This window comes from Lingula anatina, chromosome 2, assembly GCF_051362555.1.
Source record: "Lingula anatina isolate TDL-2025a chromosome 2, LinAna3.0, whole genome shotgun sequence".
NCBI lineage: Eukaryota > Metazoa > Brachiopoda > Lingulata > Lingulida > Lingulidae > Lingula > Lingula anatina.
Window position 1 is genome coordinate 48,072,175 of NC_141768.1, and position 21,652 is coordinate 48,093,826.

Genomic DNA, 21,652 nt, shown 5'->3' on the forward strand with positions numbered 1-21,652 from the left:
TGTCCAAAATAAATAATGATACATGACCTACATACTCTTTTGACCAATTAGACGCTTGAAATACTGTTTACTACGGAGATCTTCGTGACCTATTTACCCACGATCGTTTCGCGGCAAAATCAGAAATGGCAGGTGTTAACGAAGAAGAACTTGCTGAGGAATTCGAAACCTTTGGGTTCGCTTTAGATGATCCTGATACGATAAACAAGTGTAAGTACTTCTTGCTAAATTGATGTATAGCTGAAATTCTCATTAGCTGTCTTTCGTGTATAAAATATGTATAAACATTGTCACAGTGTCAGTCCCCCCCCCCCAAGTCAAAACTTCAAAATGCCGTTTGATGTATTAATGCTTTTTTTCATAACACCTCACCGTCTAGAATATGATATAGTTCCCCCACAATCGCGTTAAAAATATGGAACTACCACGCCACTCTCCACATAAAGTATCCTGTGAATTGTAATGTTATTTCCAGTACAGGAGTTATGTGTCAGTTACCGCAGGAATGCCGGCGAGATGGCCAGCGCCTGGATGGCCTACCAGCTCTCCAAGGGTGGAGCAGAGCTAAGTCTGAATCAGGAAAGCTTACAGCAGTTTGAAAGAGAGGTGAGTGCAAATAACTTTCGTGATGAACATTAAAAAATTGATAATATGTGTGTGAACACATACACTGTAATGTGTGTGTGTGTGTGTGTGTGTGTGTGTGTGTGTGTGTGTGTGTGTGTGTGTGTGTGTGTGTGTGTGTGTGTTTTTATATATATTTAAACTGTTGTATCACCTTGACAAACATGAAAAGTTTTTTTTTTTTGTGATTAGGTTTTAAGGTAAAAACGGAGTCATCTAACTCCCTCTGAAACATATAAATACCTTCTAATTTTTTTCTAATTCAGGATTTAGCCAAGGCCACCAGTAAGATGTCTAAGACCCCCAAGACCCCCAGGACTGTGTCCAGAAGACCAGAACCAGTGATGTACACAGTGGACACTATTGAAGCCGCGTATCCTTCTGTTCTGTTGGCATTTGATAAACTTAACATGCTTTTTCGCCTTAAATTAGAAATGTAAGAAAGATTGGCAAATTGAAGCATAAAATAAAATATATCAGCCATTGGCATTAGTAATTCAAAGGCTAAGGCCATAGGTCCTGTTTTACATTTTTCAGTTAAAAACGTGAAAAAAATGTTGAGTTAGGAAAATAAAAGCATATAAATTATGAATTATTACAAAGGCAGTTTTTCCATTGTTTTAAATAAGCATTTTCAGGCTTGGTTCTTGGTGATAGAGTCAGTGAATCATTCTTGATATTATTCCCCATATAAGCTATGCACCTGAATGTTAATGAAAGGGTTGATTGCCTTAACTGTGTACCAGATTAGAAGAAGAAGATGTAGAGGATCTCCTGGGTGCCTACGGTACGCCAGGTGCCAAGGTGAATATTGAAATTTTTCTCCTTAAAGATAAAATGTAATTATATGATATAAGTTTTATACAATGAATGGCTTACTTCTGTTAAGCTGGATGTTTTTATGTCATTAAGATATCCTCACCCATCCAGCCTACTAATTACTATCATTAATTGTATGATGACTTATGTTCTTTAACCTTTACTCTTTTTAGCAAGGAACTAAAAAACGTCAGCACACCCCAGAGAATGCAGTCAGTAAAAGGTTCACAGGATGGGGAAGAAGTCCTGCTGTTCCTTTCTCTCCTACAACCATGTCTCCTTCTGTGTGAGTCTTCGTCACTTTATCTTAATTTACTGCATAACTGTTTTTAATATTGGTAAGTCTTGAATTACCAAGGTGTTTCTTGTGTGATTTTTCTCTTTTATGTTTGTAGATTTGCTAGTTTTGCTATCAAGTTTTGTGTTTAACTTCTTATTTCTAATCTTTTCTATATGAAATATTATTCTGAAGTAGTATTCTGGAGAAATGATGTGCAAAAGAAACCCTGTGCATGTAGCTAGTGTCATTTTACCTTTAGAATTGATGAAGTTACATTCTGATTTCTTTTGTCAGTAGCTTCTTAACATTTGAGGGTTTTTTTTTCCTACTTATAGACATGGTTTCATGTAATACCACCCGAAAGTTTCAATTTTCTTTATTGATTTTTTTCCTCTTGCAGAGCTGCAACTCCATCTCGTAAATATGGAAGCAGGTCTAATGCAGGGAAAGTTGAATGCACCTTTGGTAATGGTGACCTTCTGAAAAGGTCACAGGGTCAAAGGTCAAGGCCATGCAGTGTGACCTTGTATGATGAAGAACACAGTTTAAAAGAAAAGCAGAAGTATATGTTCCAGAAGTTGACTGAAAAAGCGCATGGTAAATGGACAGAATTTCTTATCATTTTTGGTTAGCAAAAGTAAAGGTGTTTACTACCTACCTGATTTACAGTAAGCATTTTAGAAATAATTATTGTTTGTTTTATCAGTGTTATTTTTATTGCAATTTGTTATGAATTTAGTAATTTTTTTCACTTGCAGTACTCAATGATGGGATTGAGAGTTTGGCTGATCATTTGCAGAAACAGTATGGAATAGAGGAGTTTTCTCACATGGCTCTCCCAGCTCAGGTATGTCGATATGATATTTTCAGTGTTTTTAAGGAACATTACTGCAACATTTTATCAATCTCATTGCTGTCATTTTCCGGGTGTTTTTTTTTTTTTTTCTTTATTATTTTCAGTAACCCAAGCCAAGTATTTAGTCAAGTCTATTAGAAATAATTAGATGTGTTTTGACTCCCCCCCCCCCCCTCCCCCAACACACAACTGGGGATTTTATTTTCAATGATATCATACAATTTATCAGGACCAAGTGACTGTTGTCGGCAGGATATGTTGTGATGGTGATGGCAGACTTAACAAACAGTCGCTACTGCTGGAGGGCTCGCGGCAGACATCATCTGGGAAACAGATTCCTCTTGACGTGTCTGCCATTCAGCAGTTCTCCTTCTTTCCTGGACAGGTATGACAGAGTTATAATGTAAATTTTATTAAATTGTGAAAAAAAAAAAAAAAGATTTGAAATGGATTTATTTGAATTATTGACAGATTCAACTTACTTCATTTGAAGTGCTTCAATTACAATTTTGTTGAGTTAAATAATTTGTTTGCATTTTTAATAGTCTAATTTAACTTTTTGAGATAGCAGAACAATGGATATATCCATTTTTATGTATAAGAAAGTTAATAGATGTGATTTTTTTTCCAGTCCAAATAGAAAGTGCAAATTTCTTTAGCAATTTTCCACTTTCATCGGTTCTTAGACCCCAAGTCATAAGGGCACCAAGTCATTTCTTCCTCCTTCTTACAACCCAAAATTGGTTTTGTATGTAACACAATTTCACATATTCTGATCTGCTTTCAGATTGTAGCTATAGAAGGGTTGAACAGCACTGGGAACAAACTGGTGGCGAAAAAAGTACTTGGGGTGAGTGGAGGGTAATAATAATAACAGTAATGATGATGACTTATTCAGCAAATTATTTAGAGTTCACCTGGGTAAAAGTTAAAGGGATAATAACTCTTCGTATGAGATCTATATTTCACAATAAAAACATTGTGAATAACTCATAGAAATATAATATATTCTGTTTTACCACAAAAACAGCAGTTATAGCTATTATTCTGATATCTGAGCTTGTCTTTAGAGCACATGACGCCCATTGATGGCTATACTCTGTTAAAATCTCTTAAGAGATTTTAACAAAAAACCAAACTTTTTAGAAAAAAAACCAGGGACTAACTTTGAATGTAAAAATGGATTCATTAACCATTGGTAAGTATGGGAAAATTGTTGTTAACTCCAGGAAAATTCATTTTTTGGCCAAAACGAAGAGTTATTATCCCTTTAAGATTTTTACTTTCATTTCATTTAAATTTTTTCATATTAATTATTATGTATATGTAGTGGTTAATGTTGCTACCCCCCCTCCCCCCCACCCCAATGTGTTTTCAAACATTTTTTTTTTTCGAGGTTACCAGATCTTTAAACTTGTTTTACTGTTAGAATTCTTCATTCCAGAGTGGTCCTCTGCCTTTGCCAGATGTCCCTTCACTTGAGGAAGGTATGAAAACACTTGGCTTAAGAAGTCTTGTTATAATTTGTTTAATATTGTATACTTTGTGACTGGGCTATATAGACTTGGTGATGGCACCTGTTCATTTACTTGACGATTAAAGTTAAATAGTTCATTATCATTATCGTCCCTGGAATGCTCTTTAAATTAACTTCTTACTTGGCTGATTTTGAGTTTATTCATTTCCACCATTATCTATACAGACATATTTACATGTATAATCTTCTTTACTTACTGAACTCATGAACACCACGTCTTTAAACAGTACTTATTTGTCACCTGTCATTATAGATCTCCACATAATGATAGCTGCAGGGCCATTTACAACCTCGGACAGCTTGTCGTATGAACCACTGAGAGATTTGGAGCAGAAGATCCACCAGGAGAGACCAGATGTCTGTATACTGGTAGGTGATAGCCTGGGAGAATTGGGATCCCTTGTATTGAGAGCATAGGACATTTTCAGGCATGAGCTTTTTCTGCTGAAAAGCGAAATTCTGCATTTTTTAATTCAATTCTGACGGTTCCTGAGATTCGTCAAGGTTAGATGTTGGGTCCCATGATAAATGTTCATATTTTTTTTTAACCTAGGGCATGTCTGCATTTTTATTATGAAATGATAAAATGCTGAAAAATAAAGGGATAACAACTCTTTAAATTTCACAATAAATATATTGTAAACAACTCCTAGAAATAATAAATTCTATTTTACCACTAAAATGGCAGTTATCACAATTATTCTAGAATCTGTGCTTGCCATTAGACCGTGTGACTACCCTCTGTAATAATCTCTTAACAGTTTATTACAAAAAAAAAAACAATTTTTTTAAATCCATGGACTAACCTCGATTGTCAGAACGGATTCTTTAACTATTGGTAGGAATGGGAAAATTGTCATTTCCCCCTGGATAATCGGTGTTTTGGCCAAAATGAACAGTTGTTATCCCTTTAAGATAAAGGGGTGACAATAGCCCTATAAGTATCAGTGGTATTAGTAGATATCACATTTTAAAGGTGTACATTTGTTAGTTTTTTATTATTCCCAGCAGTTGAGTAGCACCAAATTCTTGGTTTTATTATTTTCAGATTGGACCTTTTGTTGATGCCAAACATGAGGAAATTTTGGTAAGTTGATGTAATACTTCTTTTTACCTTATAACTTTTCAACAGGGACATGCCTTTGAAATCTGATATCATTATTATAGGCCTTGTTTTCTTCAAATAATTGATTCCAACTGGTGATTCCAACAGAGACCTTAGAAAGATTGCTTGTTTCTGAGATAACTATCTTTCAATTTTTTTATCTGAATTTACCATCCTGTAGTTGTTAAATAATTTTTAACGTTTCCTTCTCAGAAAGGGAATATGGAGTGTTCTTATGAAGAGTATTTCAGAACACTTCTGGAGAAGCTGATTAAATCAGTTGACAGGTGAGAATATTTCTTTCTAACATTTTATTTTTTATATTTGGTTTGCTTATCACATAATTCTTTACAAACATAGGCATTAAGCTTCTTCATTCTCTTAAATTTTGAATTTATAGTACAAATCATTGTATGCATTATATGTTGCAAGGGGGTGTTGGATATCATTACTAGTTATATTCTAAGGTCAGCTGCCTTACTAAGGGGATGATTTTTAAAGATGTGCTATATTATTTGCCTTTGAAAGCAAACTGTCATTGAAAGCTAAGGGAAAGAGACCACCATTCCCAACCACAGTCGGACTTTTTCCACACTGTGCTACCGTCTGCCATACTTCACACTGTAATATGAAGACAAATGATGCAGCCCATACCACAATCCCTTAGTCTTTCTATGTATACATACACAGCCAAATGCCAATGAATGAATATTATTTGATATTGGATAAAGTAATGGCTTACTATTTTAGGCTACCTACACAGCTGGTGATAGTTCCGTCTCAGCGTGATGTCCACCACGAGGCAGTGTATCCTCAGCCGCCATTTACATGTGGTCCGAAAAGACAGGTACAGCATAATAGCCTCTTCTGGGCCGTAACATCCCCCTGTGTACTTAGAGCTTATTTCACTACTAATTATTGATGGACTGGGTGCAGTTAGTGATAATTGATATTTTTTAATTCGCTAAATTACAGTTGATATACTTTGTCTAACTTAAGTTGTAAAGTTTTAATTATAATGTGTATGTAGTTTTTAAATAAAAGGTTCATTTTTTATGCAAAATTTATATTGGGTAAAACTAGAAGAAGAAGAAAGCGTTAATTGTTTTTCAAAGTGAGCTAATTTTTATTATTTGTCCAGATTTTACATATGCGATTTATTTATCTATTATTTCCATTTTATTATTTTTGGTAGAAAGTCCATTTTGTGCCTGACCCCTGTACCTTAAGCTTGGACGGGTTAGTGATAGCCATCTCGTCAACTGACATACTGTTTCACATGGGGATTGAAGAAGTTGCAAAGTGAGTTTATATTTTAATATTCTGAGTTTGAACTTGATATATATATAAAGTAATATGTGTCAGAACATTAGAGGAACATGTTTTAATCACCCCGCCATGTTGCCTGAGATTGCTTTAAATGTCCTTTTAAAGAAACTGCTATTTTTGTCCTACCTGTCATATTTTATGATTAATTGTTAGTAAGAATTGTTTGGTCTGACAGGATAAAGGGCATAGGAATGTTGGCTTAAGTTGTAAAGAGGTAGTTTTTTATCAAGAAGATGTGAGGTTTGTAATCGCTTTTAAATAGAGACTGAAATATTTTGTGTTTAAGAAATATTTTAATTACATTCAACTGTTCAGGCAAAAAATCTGGAAAATTAATTTCAGTACAGTATTATAAATGGTGGAATAAAGTGAAAGTGGTCTAGTTATAAAGGATAAGAGAAAGCATTATGAATTAAATCACTGGTACATTTGGCATTTTACACCAATTATATGCCTTAAATATATCTGAGTGACTTAAAATCCTTATTTCAGTGATGGGGCATCTGACAAACTAGGGCGAAATGTCAACCATCTTCTCACTCAGCACAGGTATGTACTCTGCAGCTTGCTTGGATGTGTTTTTAGTTTTCCCGAGATATGTTTATTTTCCTTTTTCAAAATAATCAATTCAGTAACTTAACAATTTTTTGCAATTGAATTAGAAAGTAAAATGACATAATTATGAATGACTATGTTGCACACTCATTTACTGGTAAAAAAACTTTGAGATATCTTGGCCTTTTCTTTAACTGTTTATAATTTATCACACATTTCTGTATTATTTGCCAGTTTCTACCCCCTATACCCACCATCTGATGAGGTAAACATCGACTACGAGCTGTTTGATGGCCACGCCCAGCTGCCTGTGACCCCTCACCTGCTTGTCACGCCTTCCGACCTCAAGCAGTTTATAAAGGTAATTTGTGTCACCCTAGACAAAGAGCCATTTTTCTCTTCAACCCAAAATATTGCCTGAAATCTCTTGAATCTGTGGTCTCACAGAAATGTGGAATAATAGTATATTTAATTTTTTCTTTCATATTGTTTACCAGGAGGTCCATGGCTGTTGCTGTCTCAATCCCGGACGTCTTGCCAAAGGTCAGGTGGGAGGAACCTATGCTACAGTTGCTGTAAGGGCGACCTCTGGTGACGGAGACATCAAACTTATTCAGAATATAGCTGCTCAAATTGTTAGGATATAATGTGAAATGGGAGAAGCCTAGCAAAACTACAAGTGATAATTTTCCCTCAGATTGAGTGTTTATTTCAATCCGACAGGGATTCTCTTGGTAACAAATACACTTTGGCAAAAAATGACCATTTCATGGATAATAAAGGAAAAAGAAAAAGCATTATTTATTGAAAATGAAATATCTTCTCAGAGCAAGATATTCTGTCGTTCTAGTAGTAGGTTAATCAGACTTTTAAAACATCTAATTTTGCTTTTAATAGACAGCTATAAAAGAAGTAGTTAATCTTTTGAAATGTTTGTAGATAAGTCTGATCTTGTCTGATTATTGTAAATATCAAGAGAGCTTATTGTCATGTACTTCATAGAGCTTGTCATGGGGGCCATTTCACTAGATACTTAAAATATATAATTATATGGTAAACTGTGTTTTTGTTTTGATACACCTTTCTAATGAACATTCAACCACTGAAGGCATAAAAATAAATAAAATGAATCAATGTTTTGGTAGCAAGTATTTCCTCAAATCATTATCCTTTATAAATATAGCATCCGAGATAATTGTCCACTAGAGATGTACCCACCCATAGGACGAGTGAAACTCGGGGGGGGGGGGGATGAATTGGTCGAACACGGTTTTGAAGGCTAAAGCACATAAATTGTAGAAAAATGCTGAATAATATATCAAAATTTCATTTTTTTTTTTTTTTTTTTTTTTTTTTTTGCCGTCTTGTTATGAAAATACATGCATTTGTATGAACACCCTCCAGATTTCACTTTCAGTATTTTATATGGTCCTGCCCCAGTTAAATGCGCAGGTGCTCGACAAAAAAAAAGTCGGAATATCGCGAAGTCACCCACACTGGAGAGATAAATTGAAACAATCCTTTGCACACTATAGCATTCATCTGCCGTCTCAAGTTATTTGAAATGTTAGCGGTATAGTATATAATAGTGTAGAGGATTGTTTCAATTTAACTCTGAAGCTCAGGGCGTCTACAGGGTGCGCTAGTTAGACCACGTTGCGCCATGCCTCCCTACGCCCTTCACGCTTCAGTACTAAAAAAGGTACATAGCTGGAACTTTTTGCCGCGCAGCGACGCTGTTGTTTTCACCGAACGCCTCCCACCGTATGACGTCTACTTGCAAAACCATTGCTGGGATATCGACGTCAAAAGTTGTAAAATGGTGGCAACTGCACGGATTTGACACCTCTTCTACACTGTCGAAAAGTTAATGAATCATTGTGCACAGTGGCATAGCACGGGCATTCACTGCAATTGAAATAAGCAGGACCAAAGATGGGCCTCTCCTCTTTCATTATATATCTCTCACTATATACATGCAGAGTAAATAAATATTTCTTTTATCATTATGCATCATATTCACAAACCTAAAGCACTTGGTGAAACGAATATCGCTTGTAAAAAGTAAGCTTTACAATTTCCATATTTTTTGTTTTCATTACTCTGCTTGTTCTATTTTAAAACAATTAAAACAAACCTAGTTTGTATCTGCTCTAACGTTGTATTTTTACGAGAAGAGGTGGTGTACCAAATAAGTGTAACCGCTCATTCGACTGAAGCCTAGTGGGGAAAATGGCATCAAATATTGACACCAGTAAGTATTTTTAGTGCTGAATATCGATCGTTAATTCTTTGAAGAAGTTGTTTTTATTGAGGCATGCCGACATATTGGAGTGTCACTACGATGTACATACATTTTTATAACTTAGTTAACATGCCTTGTAGAGGCTAGATTCAGGGGCGGATTTAGGCCGTCTTCTGGGTCTTCCAGAAGACGGTCAGATTTTCAAGTTTACCTTGACGGGTATCTAATTTTTTATCTGTCGGAAGACGGTCAAAATGGAGGATGGATCAACAAAGATAACTTGGAAGACTGTCAGAAAATAGCTCTGTATCCGCCCCTGATATTTGTAGCGATACAAAGACGTCCGCGACCTTGCACATCGTTGCCAGAGATAGGCCCTATTTGTCTACTTGAACTGTTTTTTAATAGATTTGTCTTGAATTCAGTCAATTTTACTTAATGTCTCACAGAAATTGACGTTAATTGCAATTACATGCTGTAAAAAATCTTGACAAGTGTTATAAAACCACTGAAACGTTTCGCCCATCCTATACGTATTGCAACTTAGTGGTTAGTGCACGTGCTTGGGATATCGCCTATAACATGTCGGCTTCTGTATATCTAACAGCACCGCACTTGCTTGTCCATTATTATTTCTGGCCACTCTCTCTGCCATATCTCGCAAAAAAGGCGTGACTTGGTTTAACGCTTACTCACGACACTCAAAAGCCTCTTGGACTTGGTCGATTCCCATACTGGTTGATTAATACCGTCATTGATACATTTTTCATAGCATATTATGGTGCAATTGATAGACCTACTAAATGTACCTAATGTGATTATTATGCAACGTCGTTGATCTAATGTTTTTTGTTTGTCTTATCCCTCCCATCACCCTTACACTAGGACTGCATTCAAACGTATTTAGATCGATCCATCTAGATCGACCTAACTCCCTAGGGGTTCACGCTAAATTGCTGTCAGCTCAAGACGCTTCTAAAAATGTCTGTCACGCCTACAGAAGCAGCTAGGGTAAAGATAATTACCCCCTTACCGCTTTACTAGGCGTGACAGACATTTAAGCCGGTCAAGTTGATAGCAATTTAGTGAGACTCCCTAGGGGAATAGATCGATCTAAATATCTGTGGGAATGGTAACTAAAACACAACCAATTAGCACATACGAAGAAGTTCTGCATGTGTAATACTGCCAGCTGCAGTCATGGGTTATAACCTGTTTTAATCATGCTTTTAAAAATGACGGCACAGATATCTTGGGCCTACTGCATTACCACTTTCTCTCTCATCATGGGGGACCATAAAAGTTCTGTCTAATAATTTAACCTCTTATCACCTTCAAACATTTGACTTACGCATATTGCTCAAGTCTCCAGTGTCGTATTTTTTTTAGAATTAGAATTATCCTATTAGAATTGTTCCTTGTGGATGTGCAGGACTCACTGCTATGATGGATGTTTGTTTACAGATAGGTTTTGTAGATTCCGTTTCGCTGCTCTTCTGTTGCTCGTGCCCTTTTAGCCCTTAGATTTTATCTGTCATCTATTTTCTTTTTAATTTTAAATTGAACCAATAGTTCGCATTCATTTCTTCTTATCATTTATGATTTTATTCAATTTGAGCTTTGAAGCTTGCATTCATTAGGGCTATACACATGTAACTGTCAAACAAATGATGCCAATTGTCAGTGTTATTTTCTTAATTGCGTCTTTAGGAAACCGCATTCTGATAGTACTGGTAGCAGTGTGTGCAATCGTTGCCGTAATAGCTATAGTTATAGCTGTAGTGGCAGTATCGAGATCCTCGACCACTCCAAACATCACCATCCAAGGTGACCAATCGACAACAGGTGGCGGCACCTCTGGACAAGGATCGTCTGCTGGAAGCTCAAGCTCAGCAGTCTCATCATCTGGAGGACGGATCTTTACGATTGCCATAGGGCATGACTGGGGCGCTCACGAATATATGTAGGTAGATTTTTCTGTAGAAAAAAGTTATCTCTGCCGATAAAGTTCATTGGCATATCTAAAGTCATTTCTTATGAGAAAGACATTTTAATCAACACACTGTGGTTTCTATAAAATTAGCAATCAAAGACTTAATTTTCACGTGCTAACATTCCTATCCATAACACATTGCTGTATTGTTCCTATTTCAGAGACACCTCTGGCTACTTGGCAGGCTTTCATTTTGATTTAATCGACGCAGGTAAATCGACATTTCATTTTCATCAATATGTTAAGTAATAATTGCATTTCAAATAATTTGATCACTGTTTGCTCCATCCCCATCTGATGCTCTGCCACTCATTAAAATAATTTGTCAAATGTCGCTTGTTGACATATACTACAACATGCAAGTTGATGTGTTAAGCCAAAATGGTAATCTTCCGAAATAGTCTCAAGTCTCGCAACTAAACATAAAATCAAGCGAGATTTCTAGGGATTTGGAGGAGAACAGTCACAAACAATGGCAGACTAGCTTGTATAGGGAAACAAAGAAAAGATAACGGAATTTATCCACGGATAATTTCACTTAAGTTTTTGTTGTCTTTTGCACAACAGTCCCTGTGTGTACAGAGTATTCACATTTGTATTATGTAGGACTAGAAAGAAGACATTACCGGCGCACAGAATTTCACCCTTTTGTAAAAAGCTGAGCCCCAGCTCACGCGGGTTTTGTACATTTTCTAATCTTGTGTATCGTCATCCATTACTGACAGCCTCGGTTTAGACAGGCAGGCAATTAAAAAAAATATTGTAGGTAACATAGGTAACATACTGGGTCGACATAGGCCTATTAGTGCATTTTATCAGATAGGGTCTACATATTATAAAATCGTGTCTTTTTAATTTTGGAATACTGATATCTTTTAGTTTGCACCGAGGCTGGCATGGACTGTCGTACTGTATGGGACAAGTACGTCAATTGTTGGGACTCCACCCCAGGACAACCCTCACACGGCGGCCAGGGTACGTGACGTGTGTATGTGTGTGTGTGTGTATGTGTGTGTGTGTGTCAGCAAAAGATAAAGACAACAACTTCGTCACATAAATATCACTTATTGCAATGAAAAATACAAATTTATCCCCATTTTTTTTTTTTTCAAAAATGAATGTTTTTTGTCTTGAAGAAAAATTACCTTTTAGTTGTTTGGGAATCGACATTGCCCATGTAAGTTCTGTCTGACTACGTATATTCATGTTCTCAAAATATTTCTGAAGCATAGGGTATGCGTTGGGGCAGCAGTTTGTTTTCTATCATTTATATCAACAATATTGGGGAATATAATTTAACCTTAACCCTAAATAGACAAATATGACAAGCGCTTGGGGCACTTGGTATTCAATATGTGTTCCAGTATATTATTCAATCTTTGTTCATTGCGCAAAAGAGGCTGCGAAATTCGAAGTAATATTACTGATAATTTTTTTTTACAACCAAAACATTTCAGGTTTGATGGGTCGTTGGTATGATGCTTGCACCGGCTGGTTTCCAACCATAGGTAGGGTTCAGGTGTTCAGCTTTTCTTCACCATTCCTCAAACCCCCAACCAGCTATTTTTTTACGAAGACTGGGAACGCTGCTTCGTTTTCATCCAGAAATGTAGCTAACAAGAAAATCGGTAAGACACATACAGTATTATGTCGATAAGCATTACTATACTGTATTGAGAAAAAAGATGTTGACGATATTTTAAGTGTTTCAACAATAAAACGTCGACAGCTCACAGTGTTATGTTCTTCAAGTTACAGTCTGTTTCTGTAATAACTGTCAGTTATACTTTCTCCAAACTACAAAGGGGCAAGTTGGACCCCCATCAAGTCTCTTTAATAAAGTTACTTTTAAAAGATGCTAAATTATTTCATTTGGACTCACTGCCGACGTTTTCTTAGCACCGTTGGATACGGTCACTTCACAAATTGATGTGATCAATTCTTTTACCCCATAGTTACTTAGTCATAAAAAAAAAATGGGGGGCCAACTTACCCCGGGGTCCAACTAGCCCCGGTCCCCCCTACTGTATTCACTCAGAAGATTCATATAGAGACTGCTAAATCACCCGTAGCCGTCCCTTATGAAGTTGTCTTGTTAGTCTTGTTTAGTTTTTCTTTAAATAAATCCGTGTATCATATAGATTACCTGTATCAATGTATTACCATTGTATTGTCATTCAGGTAGGTAATAGAAATAGTAATATAAAATAGAAAATTAATCTATTTGATTATTCAAGGTTTCATTGATGGTTGGGCTAGTGACGAGAAATGTCTGGCCAGATGGATTGACGTCACGGGTCAGGACAATATGACCATCGTCCACGTTAATAACCCTGCAGATATCGTTGCCAAGTTGAAAAGTGGAGAAGTAAGATATATAGCGTATTCCATTCCGATCTTGAAATGTAGAAAGTGTTCAGTGCTCTTGAGACATTGCAGATAAAACGGAATTTGACTTCGTCATATATTACAGGAGAATTGACATATTTAAATTCATACAGTATGCCTACGATGAGGAGAATGCTACACAATCATGTTTGGTGGAAACTAAGAAACCGTTCCCAGAGCCTATCTATCTCCACGGGGATTCTCGCTCAATTTTAGATGCCTGTCACGTCTACTGAAGCAGCTAGGGGAAAGTTATTTATCGTTTAGCAGCTTTAGCAGGCGTTCCAGACATCTAAGCCGCTTAAACTGAAAGCATTTTAGCGTGAAACCCCTTAGACCCCTCTGTTAAATCGATTTAGGTATGGGATCCTAGTCTTAATCTACTCTTTTTTTTCACAAATAGATAGAAGCGGCCTTCGTGTCTGCCTTAGACATGGCAGACTATGTATCCGAGGTTGAACAAGTCCCCGGGGCTGGGTTTTCTTGCATGTTGTCCGGCATTGGGATGATGACTAGGAAAGACAACGACTTCAACTCAAAATGGAACGCGGGATTCAACAAACTGGTCTCCAGCGGCAAGTTTAAGAAATTATGTGATGCTGCCGCTACAAAACACGGTGAGTCACATGAAAACAGCTCTAAAAGCATGATTCTTCAAACTCGGGATAACAGCTTAGATGTTGACATTGGATAGCTTTTCTAATTAAAATGTGAAAAACGACGACCACAGATGTTAGATGTTACATATAGTTTTCTAATGATAAACATGATTAAAATCCAGTCGGCAATAAGTAGTCTCACATAAAAATTGAACAGAAGAAAATCCTCACTGAACGGAACACACTCGAAAACAGGCGAAATGAAATTGAAATTGAAATGTCATTTCATACAACGTTATTTCGTCGCAATACTGTATGTTGGGCGAAGGTTATCACTTTTATAGTTTTACCTGTAAGTTATAAAACTTTTTGTAGGTTCTCGTGGTTCCGTGACCTGCGTCGATGGCTAGAAATACCATGAAGATATCACCAAGAGCGGGAAAGAGACTGGAAAAGATAGATTACAGAAAGAAAAATACTAACTGACAATTAAGACCCATCAGAAAGTTCAGTTCCTATTGTTTTTTGTTTTGTTTTTTTTTTTTTGCTGAAGACGGCCGTGGAATTTTCGGACAGTGTACAAAGATTTCCACATAAGAGAGAAAAAAAGAACAAAACACAACTCAGATATACAAAACCCATAACTCTTTGTCGTGATCTTTGACTAACATATAAAGATGGGATTCTTTGAGCATGGTACAATTTTAACCTGCTTTTAATATCCATCAAAATGCAAAAATAAAGTCCGTTGGTGTAAAACCGAATGTTTCTCGGTCACCATACTATTCGAACAGAGAAACCCTAAGACAAATACAATTGAAAGGATCTACATGTACCTGTTCTCACCTGACACAACATCAATCCTCTCTGGAGTCTTAGGATTGTCGACTTGTGAATATTTCTAAAATTTCTAACTTATAACAAAGTACTAATTCAACAAAAATGTGAACATTTTTTATCATATTGGCGTAATTTTGATTTGTTCCATGATTTCCACTGTTTTTTTTCACCATAGTACCCTCCAATATGGAAAGAAATAATCGGCAATTTATAAGTGATACAGTAGCTATGCAAATTGCATAAAATGTTTGTGTCGCTGGCGTGATTTTATTGTCTATTTCTTGTTAAATGACAAGAACTCATTTTCATTATGTCACAATATCTGTATTGAAGGGACGTTTGTCCTCATATAGAACTAAGATATTTTCCAACAACAAAATATTTCAAAATATTTTTATTCAATTTTAGGAGAAGACTGCAAGCCTTATAGGCTGTTTTGTATGTATTCTGGAGAACAATTTTCTTTCTTCTATTATTTTGTATTAAATGCTCAAAACTGTCTTATTAAAACAAACAACGCTTGTGAAAAATAAACATAACAATTATAACATGTTTCTTTTTATTAATTTCTATTAATCACTAATAGTGTTCTTTTCGGCTTGCAGTTTCGGACCACAGGTAAATGGCGGCTGAGGATACTCTGCCTCGTGGTGGATATCACGCTGAGACGGAACTATCACCAGCTGTGTAGGTAGCCTTACACCCCATTTCCAAAGATTAGATCGACCTACTTTAGATCGACCTAACTACCTGGGGGTTCACGCTAAATAGCTGTCAGCCGGGCGGACACATAAGTTAATTACCCCCTTACAGCTTGTAGTAGGCGGGACGGACATTTAAGTCGGATCATCTGAAAGTAATCTAGTGAGACTCCCCACGGGATAGATCGATCTAAAATCTATGGGAATAGAGCCTTAAACAGTTAACCATTACTTTATCTAATAGCAAATAAAATTCATTCATTGGCACTGTACGTCTAGAAAGACTACATGATTGTGCTTTGGGCTGGACTGTTTGTCCTGATATTGCAGTGGGGAGTATGGCTGGAAAAGTCCAATATCAGAGTGGCAGTCCCTAGCACAATGTGGACAATTAAAGTCCGACTCTGCTTGGCAGTGTATCCTCAGCCGCCATTTACCAAATGACACCGTTTGCCCTCTAAAAATACCAAATTTTTAGGGCCCTTCAGCGGGCCCCGAGCCCCAAGCCAAGGTTTTGCATCAGAGACCTGTCATTCCTAAAAAGAAATGGACCCCCTTCCAATAATCTTGGATCCGCCCCTGCAGGGTGCGCGAGTTAGACCACGTTGCACCATGCCTCCCTACGCCCTTCACGCTTCAGTACTAAAAAAGGTACATAGCTGGAACTTTTTGCCGCGCAGCGACGCTGTTGTTTTCACCGAACGCCTCCCACCGTATGGCGTCTACTTGCAAAACCATTGCTGGGATATCGACGTCTAAAGTTGTAAAATGGTGGCAACTGCACGGATTTGACACCTCTTCTACACTGTCGAAAAGTTAATGAATCATTGTGCACAGTGGCATAGCACGGGCATTCACTGCAATCGAAATAAGCAGGACCAAAGATGGGCCTCTCCTCTTTCATTATATATCTCTCACTATATGCATGCAGAGTAAATAAATATTTCTTTTTTCTATTATCATTATGCATCATATTCACAAACCTAAAGCACTTGGTGAAACGAATATTGCTTGTAAAAAGTAAGCTTTACAATTTCCATATTTTTTGTTTTTATTATTACGCTTGTTCTATTTTAAAACAATTTAAACAAACCTAATTTGTACCTGCTCAAACATTGTATTTTTACGAGAAGAGGTGATGTAGCAAATAAATGGAACCGCTCACTCGACTGAAGCCTAGTAGGGAAAATGGCATCAAACATTCACCAGTAAGTATTTTAGTTCTGAATATCGATCGTTAATTCTCTGAAGAAGATGATATTATGAGTGTCACTACGATGTACATAAATTTTATACTCTATGATGACATGCCTTGTAGATATTATATTTGTAACGATACAAAGACGTGCTCGACCTTGCACTTAGAGATATTTGTCTGCTTGAACTGTGCTTTGAAATAGTCTTTAACTTCTAAAACTGTCTTGATATCAGTCAATTTTACTTAATTTATCACAGAAGATGTTGTTAATTGCAATTGCTTGGTGTAAAAATATTTGACAAAAGCTATAAAACCACTGAAACGTTTCGCCCATTCCATACCTATTACAACTTCGTGGTAAGCGCACGTGCTTGGGATATCACGTAAAATATGTTGGGTTCTATATATTGTACGCAACCACACTTGCTAGTCTACTAGTAGAGTCGTCACTCCTATAGGCCCAATAGTCGAACCTTGCAATGTTCTTTCCTGCAAACCTTTTTTGCTGAAAAGCATTTTTCAGGCCGAGAAAGGCAAAATTAGCTTGGCTGCTACTTCCGAGACATTGAGCATTTTTCAATATGGCCGTCAATTTATGAGGAAAAATAGGAAAACGACCAAAAGTAGCCTATGGCTAACAAAATATCATAATGAACAAAAATAATTAAGGGAGATATGATTTTGATAATACTAAATACGCAAAAAAAAAACGAACTAATTTTGCCGCTTTTTTACATTCTGCCATATGTTTTGACCGCCATTCTGGCTTTTTTGCCGAAAGTTACACACTTAAGTGTATTCACTAGTCCTGCTGTGCTCTTCTGATAGGGTAAACGTTCAAAAAAGCTCTTAATAAGTAAGCTTTACAATTTCCATGTCGTTTTTCTATTTCTTCTCATAAATTGACGGCCATATTGCATTTCAGCAAAAAAAAAAGTTTACAGAAGAAAACATTGCAGGGTTAGCGTTCTGGCTATTCGACTATTATTTCTGACCATTCTCTCTTCTATATCTCGCAAAATTTCGCTTAGTTGAACGCTAAAGGTCTCTTGGTTGATTTCCATTACCGTCATTGATGCACAACTGCTTGTATCCTTTTTGTTTATATTACCCTTCAATTTGCTTGCTGCTTGTTTTACGTTGTCTGGCTCATTTCATTCCTAGTCTTCTTTAACGTGCTAAGTTTCTTAAAATATATTCAAACATTTGCATGTATAAATCAACATTAGCATGTATAAATTAACTCCACCTGGCCTGGAAGGACTGCGTCGTGCACCCTTCCCTAGAGCTCATCTCCACTAATGATGGTTTTGAATTATTAAAGATGCATATGAAGTCAATTTTTGCCACAAAAACGGACCAAATGCCAGCATATAGTTTCAAATAGTATCACCAGGAGAATTACCAAAAGACATTGTTTGATATTACCCGAAAAATATTTGAAATGATTTGCCACGCCTACTTATGGTACTTGGAGACGCTTAGCTACCGACAAGTCCCCATATATATTTGCAATGTTTTCCTGTGCTAATTTATTATTCCATATATTCAATTTGTGAAACATTTATACATAATTATCTAACCCATCTTCCTCTGTTTCTTTCCAATTTCACTTCAGTTTTACTCGTAGCGTGATTCTTGCATACCAATACTAAAACATCTTAGTCTCTAGTCCCCCCCTTTTTTGTCTCTAGTAAATACCTTGGACATTGAGGGAAGTAATAACCTTAGCACAAATGTCTTATTTGCACCGCGTCCTTCATTAAATACCTTTTTACCGACCTCGCACCAACCCTTTACTACATCGCGCCTAATAGAATATACTAAATCACCTTTGTATTCTGTTTGTGGAATGCTGGTACCTGGTTTAGGACACGTATATAATACATCACCGCAACAGGTCCACGCAAAGGAGAGAGAGAGAGATTTTGCGCGTAGGTATACACGGGCGCATCTTCATGCCCTTCAAATTTGGCTTGAAAACATCTGCTTTGTAGACCAACTTAGCCTTCCATTTGAGTAAAACTGAAATTGGGTCTAAAATTGTTATTTTTGCGAGTTATTGTGAATATATATCTCCACGTCCACGATTCTGTATAACAACATTGGGACACAGGCATCAAAATTTCAACTTGGCGCCGATCTTGTGAGTACGTTTTCTGCTTAGATAATGCATCCTATTTTGCTTTATATTCATGAAGTTTGTAAATGTAACCTTAAACAGATATAGAATCATCAGGGAAAAATACACTTAATTTCACATAGTTGGGAAAGCACGATGCGATCCTGAATCAACAGTTGAGCAGCGATGACATGAAATCATTTTTCGTGAATTACACATTAAAGTGAGTGCTGGATATAGCTTATTTAATTAGTCTCATTTAATATTCATGTGACCGGGTCATTACGTCAACAATGGAAATCTCTACCCTCTACCAGGGCGACAGATTGATTTTTCACAGATATTCACAGATATGTCTCTAGATAAATAGACATAGTCATTTTGTTGTGATCATTTTGGCAAAAAAAAAAAATGTCCACAATAATAACTGCGGTCCTGGCAGAGGGTAGGAAATCTCCACTACTAACGCCGCAGTCCGTGGGCCGAATCTGCATGGGGTAACGAAACTACACTGTAGCTGTGGTTTCGCTATCGTACGCGTCTGAAGGAAACGAAACAGCATCGGTTCATTACATCTGTCCACGTTCAGATGACAGGATTTATTTACACATTGTTCTTTTATGAAAAGCAGAATGTATTTCAGGCGTTTAAATCCCGAAATTGAACGATTTGTATAGTTCACGTGTATGGGAGATAATACGTTGTACTGAAGTTGAAAACAATGGTAATACACAAAAGCACGTTTTATTCACCCATCCAAATGCGACGAAGAGCAATTTTGTTTTTTTTTTTTTTTCTCTCTCTACTGTGTGAACCGTAAATGAACAAAAAATACTGTGTGAACAAAAAATTGACATACTATTCTGAGAGCTGCAAAACAGACTGGTATCTGTATCCCAGATTTAAGCCCTATTTTAGTGTCATTTTCGGCTAAGAATTAAAAGATTTAAAACACACAACAATGTTTGGAAACAGAATTGATTGTTGTAATAAGACAAATGCATCCCCTTTCACATGAAAGCACCTACATTGTAATTCAACATATACCAATATTTTGACAGACTTTCAAATATGATAACCTAACCCATTGCTGTTACCCAGTATCGTGAAAGTGCATATATACAGACTTGACATTTAATATGGAATATTTTTTTCGAAACAATATTTTATCAGTTTTTTCCTATTTTGCTAACTGATAAATAAAAATAAGGATTAAAATCGCGTTTTAATAACTTTAAATTACCTCTTTGATGTCATTGTGACATCAGTTCATTAATGGAATTCGCCAGAGAAGCAAACAAAAACACGTTGCCTATTCTATGTCATACGACTCCTATTAAAAGAGATATTTTAGATCTCCATATTTTCCAAATTATCGTCTGTAAAAGGGTAATACCTTCCACAAAAGACCCTCATGTCAGTTGCTAGTCACAGTAATGGTCGTTGTTACGCCTGGCCTCTTCGTGGCTGTTGCCAGCGCTCTCAAGCGGCAAGGCATTTCTTGGGGGTAGGGTTTAAGAGTTCAATCTGGAATAACATTCCAGGCATCGGTCTAAAATTGTCCAATCTGGTCCAGTTTTGTTGTAGGACATGTAGGCAGTTGATTGGTGAGTAATGGTCTACCGAAATATTGTCTATGTGGTTCAAATGTGGCGATTTTGATGACCAGGGTAGCTGCTCATTCCCTTGGTTCTGTAAGTTATCTGCTATTAAAAGTGCTCTGTGTGAACCTGCAACCTCATCGTGCAACCTAGAATTGTTCCTAAGGTGCCCCCTATCAAATGATAGTCAAGTGGTTCCGAGATTATTCCTTTATTTGATCTGGTTCAGGTTTTCGTGGATGACTACCGTTGGTGTTTTGGCACCAATGTGGAATCTACTCCAAATACTGACGCTGTCAATCATCCTTGTCACTTTAGACCCGGCATATGCTTTGTCGTAGGCCTCTTCTGGATATCTGTAAACTCTGTTTTGACTAATTGGGCGGTACAGGTGAAATCTGACCTCAATAAAGAAAGCCACGCAGTTTCAGTGTTCTACCCAGAATCGTTCATGGCCCCCAATTCATTAGAGAAACAGACGACGATGTTTTGCTGTATACAGTGGGTACCTCGGAGGTCATTTTGTGTTCTTACCTGCTAAAACCAGTTTAGTGTTCGCTAAGGGCTTTGAAAAATGCATTTTAGTGGCAATTTACCCCTCGTTCTGAACAGACTAAGTGATTTTGTTGAGTTGCAGCAGCGTATACCGAAAGACAGTGGGTCCTGTACCCTGTAGGTAAAATTTTGAACATTGGGGGTCACCTCTGTGTAGGTACATCAGTCTGGGCATTACTCTATAAAACTGTGGGGACCGTTCCGTTTGGCGCTATGATCTGTCTGGTTATGTCTGTCTTTTTCGCGCCATTCTGCCTTAGATTAACAAATTTGTAATGCACTACTTGGCTCATTTTACGCACTGC

General features: G+C 36.9%; 2 protein-coding genes across 2 annotated transcripts; both read left to right on the forward strand.

Annotated features, from left to right (window-relative positions):
• Positions 1–55: 55 nt before the first annotated feature.
• Positions 56–8,239, forward strand: LOC106180200 (DNA polymerase alpha subunit B). The gene is made up of 18 exons (XM_087007059.1): positions 56–210; positions 476–606; positions 891–997; positions 1,371–1,428; positions 1,617–1,729; positions 2,124–2,320; positions 2,482–2,570; positions 2,809–2,964; positions 3,367–3,429; positions 4,024–4,066; positions 4,370–4,485; positions 5,165–5,203; positions 5,435–5,508; positions 5,972–6,068; positions 6,417–6,523; positions 7,043–7,099; positions 7,340–7,466; positions 7,603–8,239. The coding sequence occupies exons 1-18, from the start codon at positions 126–128 to the stop codon at positions 7,750–7,752; spliced, it is 1,809 nt and encodes a 602-aa protein (XP_086863185.1). The 5' UTR covers positions 56–125; the 3' UTR covers positions 7,753–8,239.
• Positions 8,240–8,761: 522 nt separating this feature from the next.
• Positions 8,762–15,490, forward strand: LOC106180227 (uncharacterized). The gene is made up of 8 exons (XM_024077851.2): positions 8,762–9,359; positions 11,061–11,313; positions 11,505–11,554; positions 12,223–12,318; positions 12,801–12,971; positions 13,581–13,711; positions 14,135–14,348; positions 14,706–15,490. The coding sequence occupies exons 1-8, from the start codon at positions 9,338–9,340 to the stop codon at positions 14,738–14,740; spliced, it is 972 nt and encodes a 323-aa protein (XP_023933619.2). The 5' UTR covers positions 8,762–9,337; the 3' UTR covers positions 14,741–15,490.
• The last annotated feature ends 6,162 nt before the right edge of the window (positions 15,491–21,652 follow it).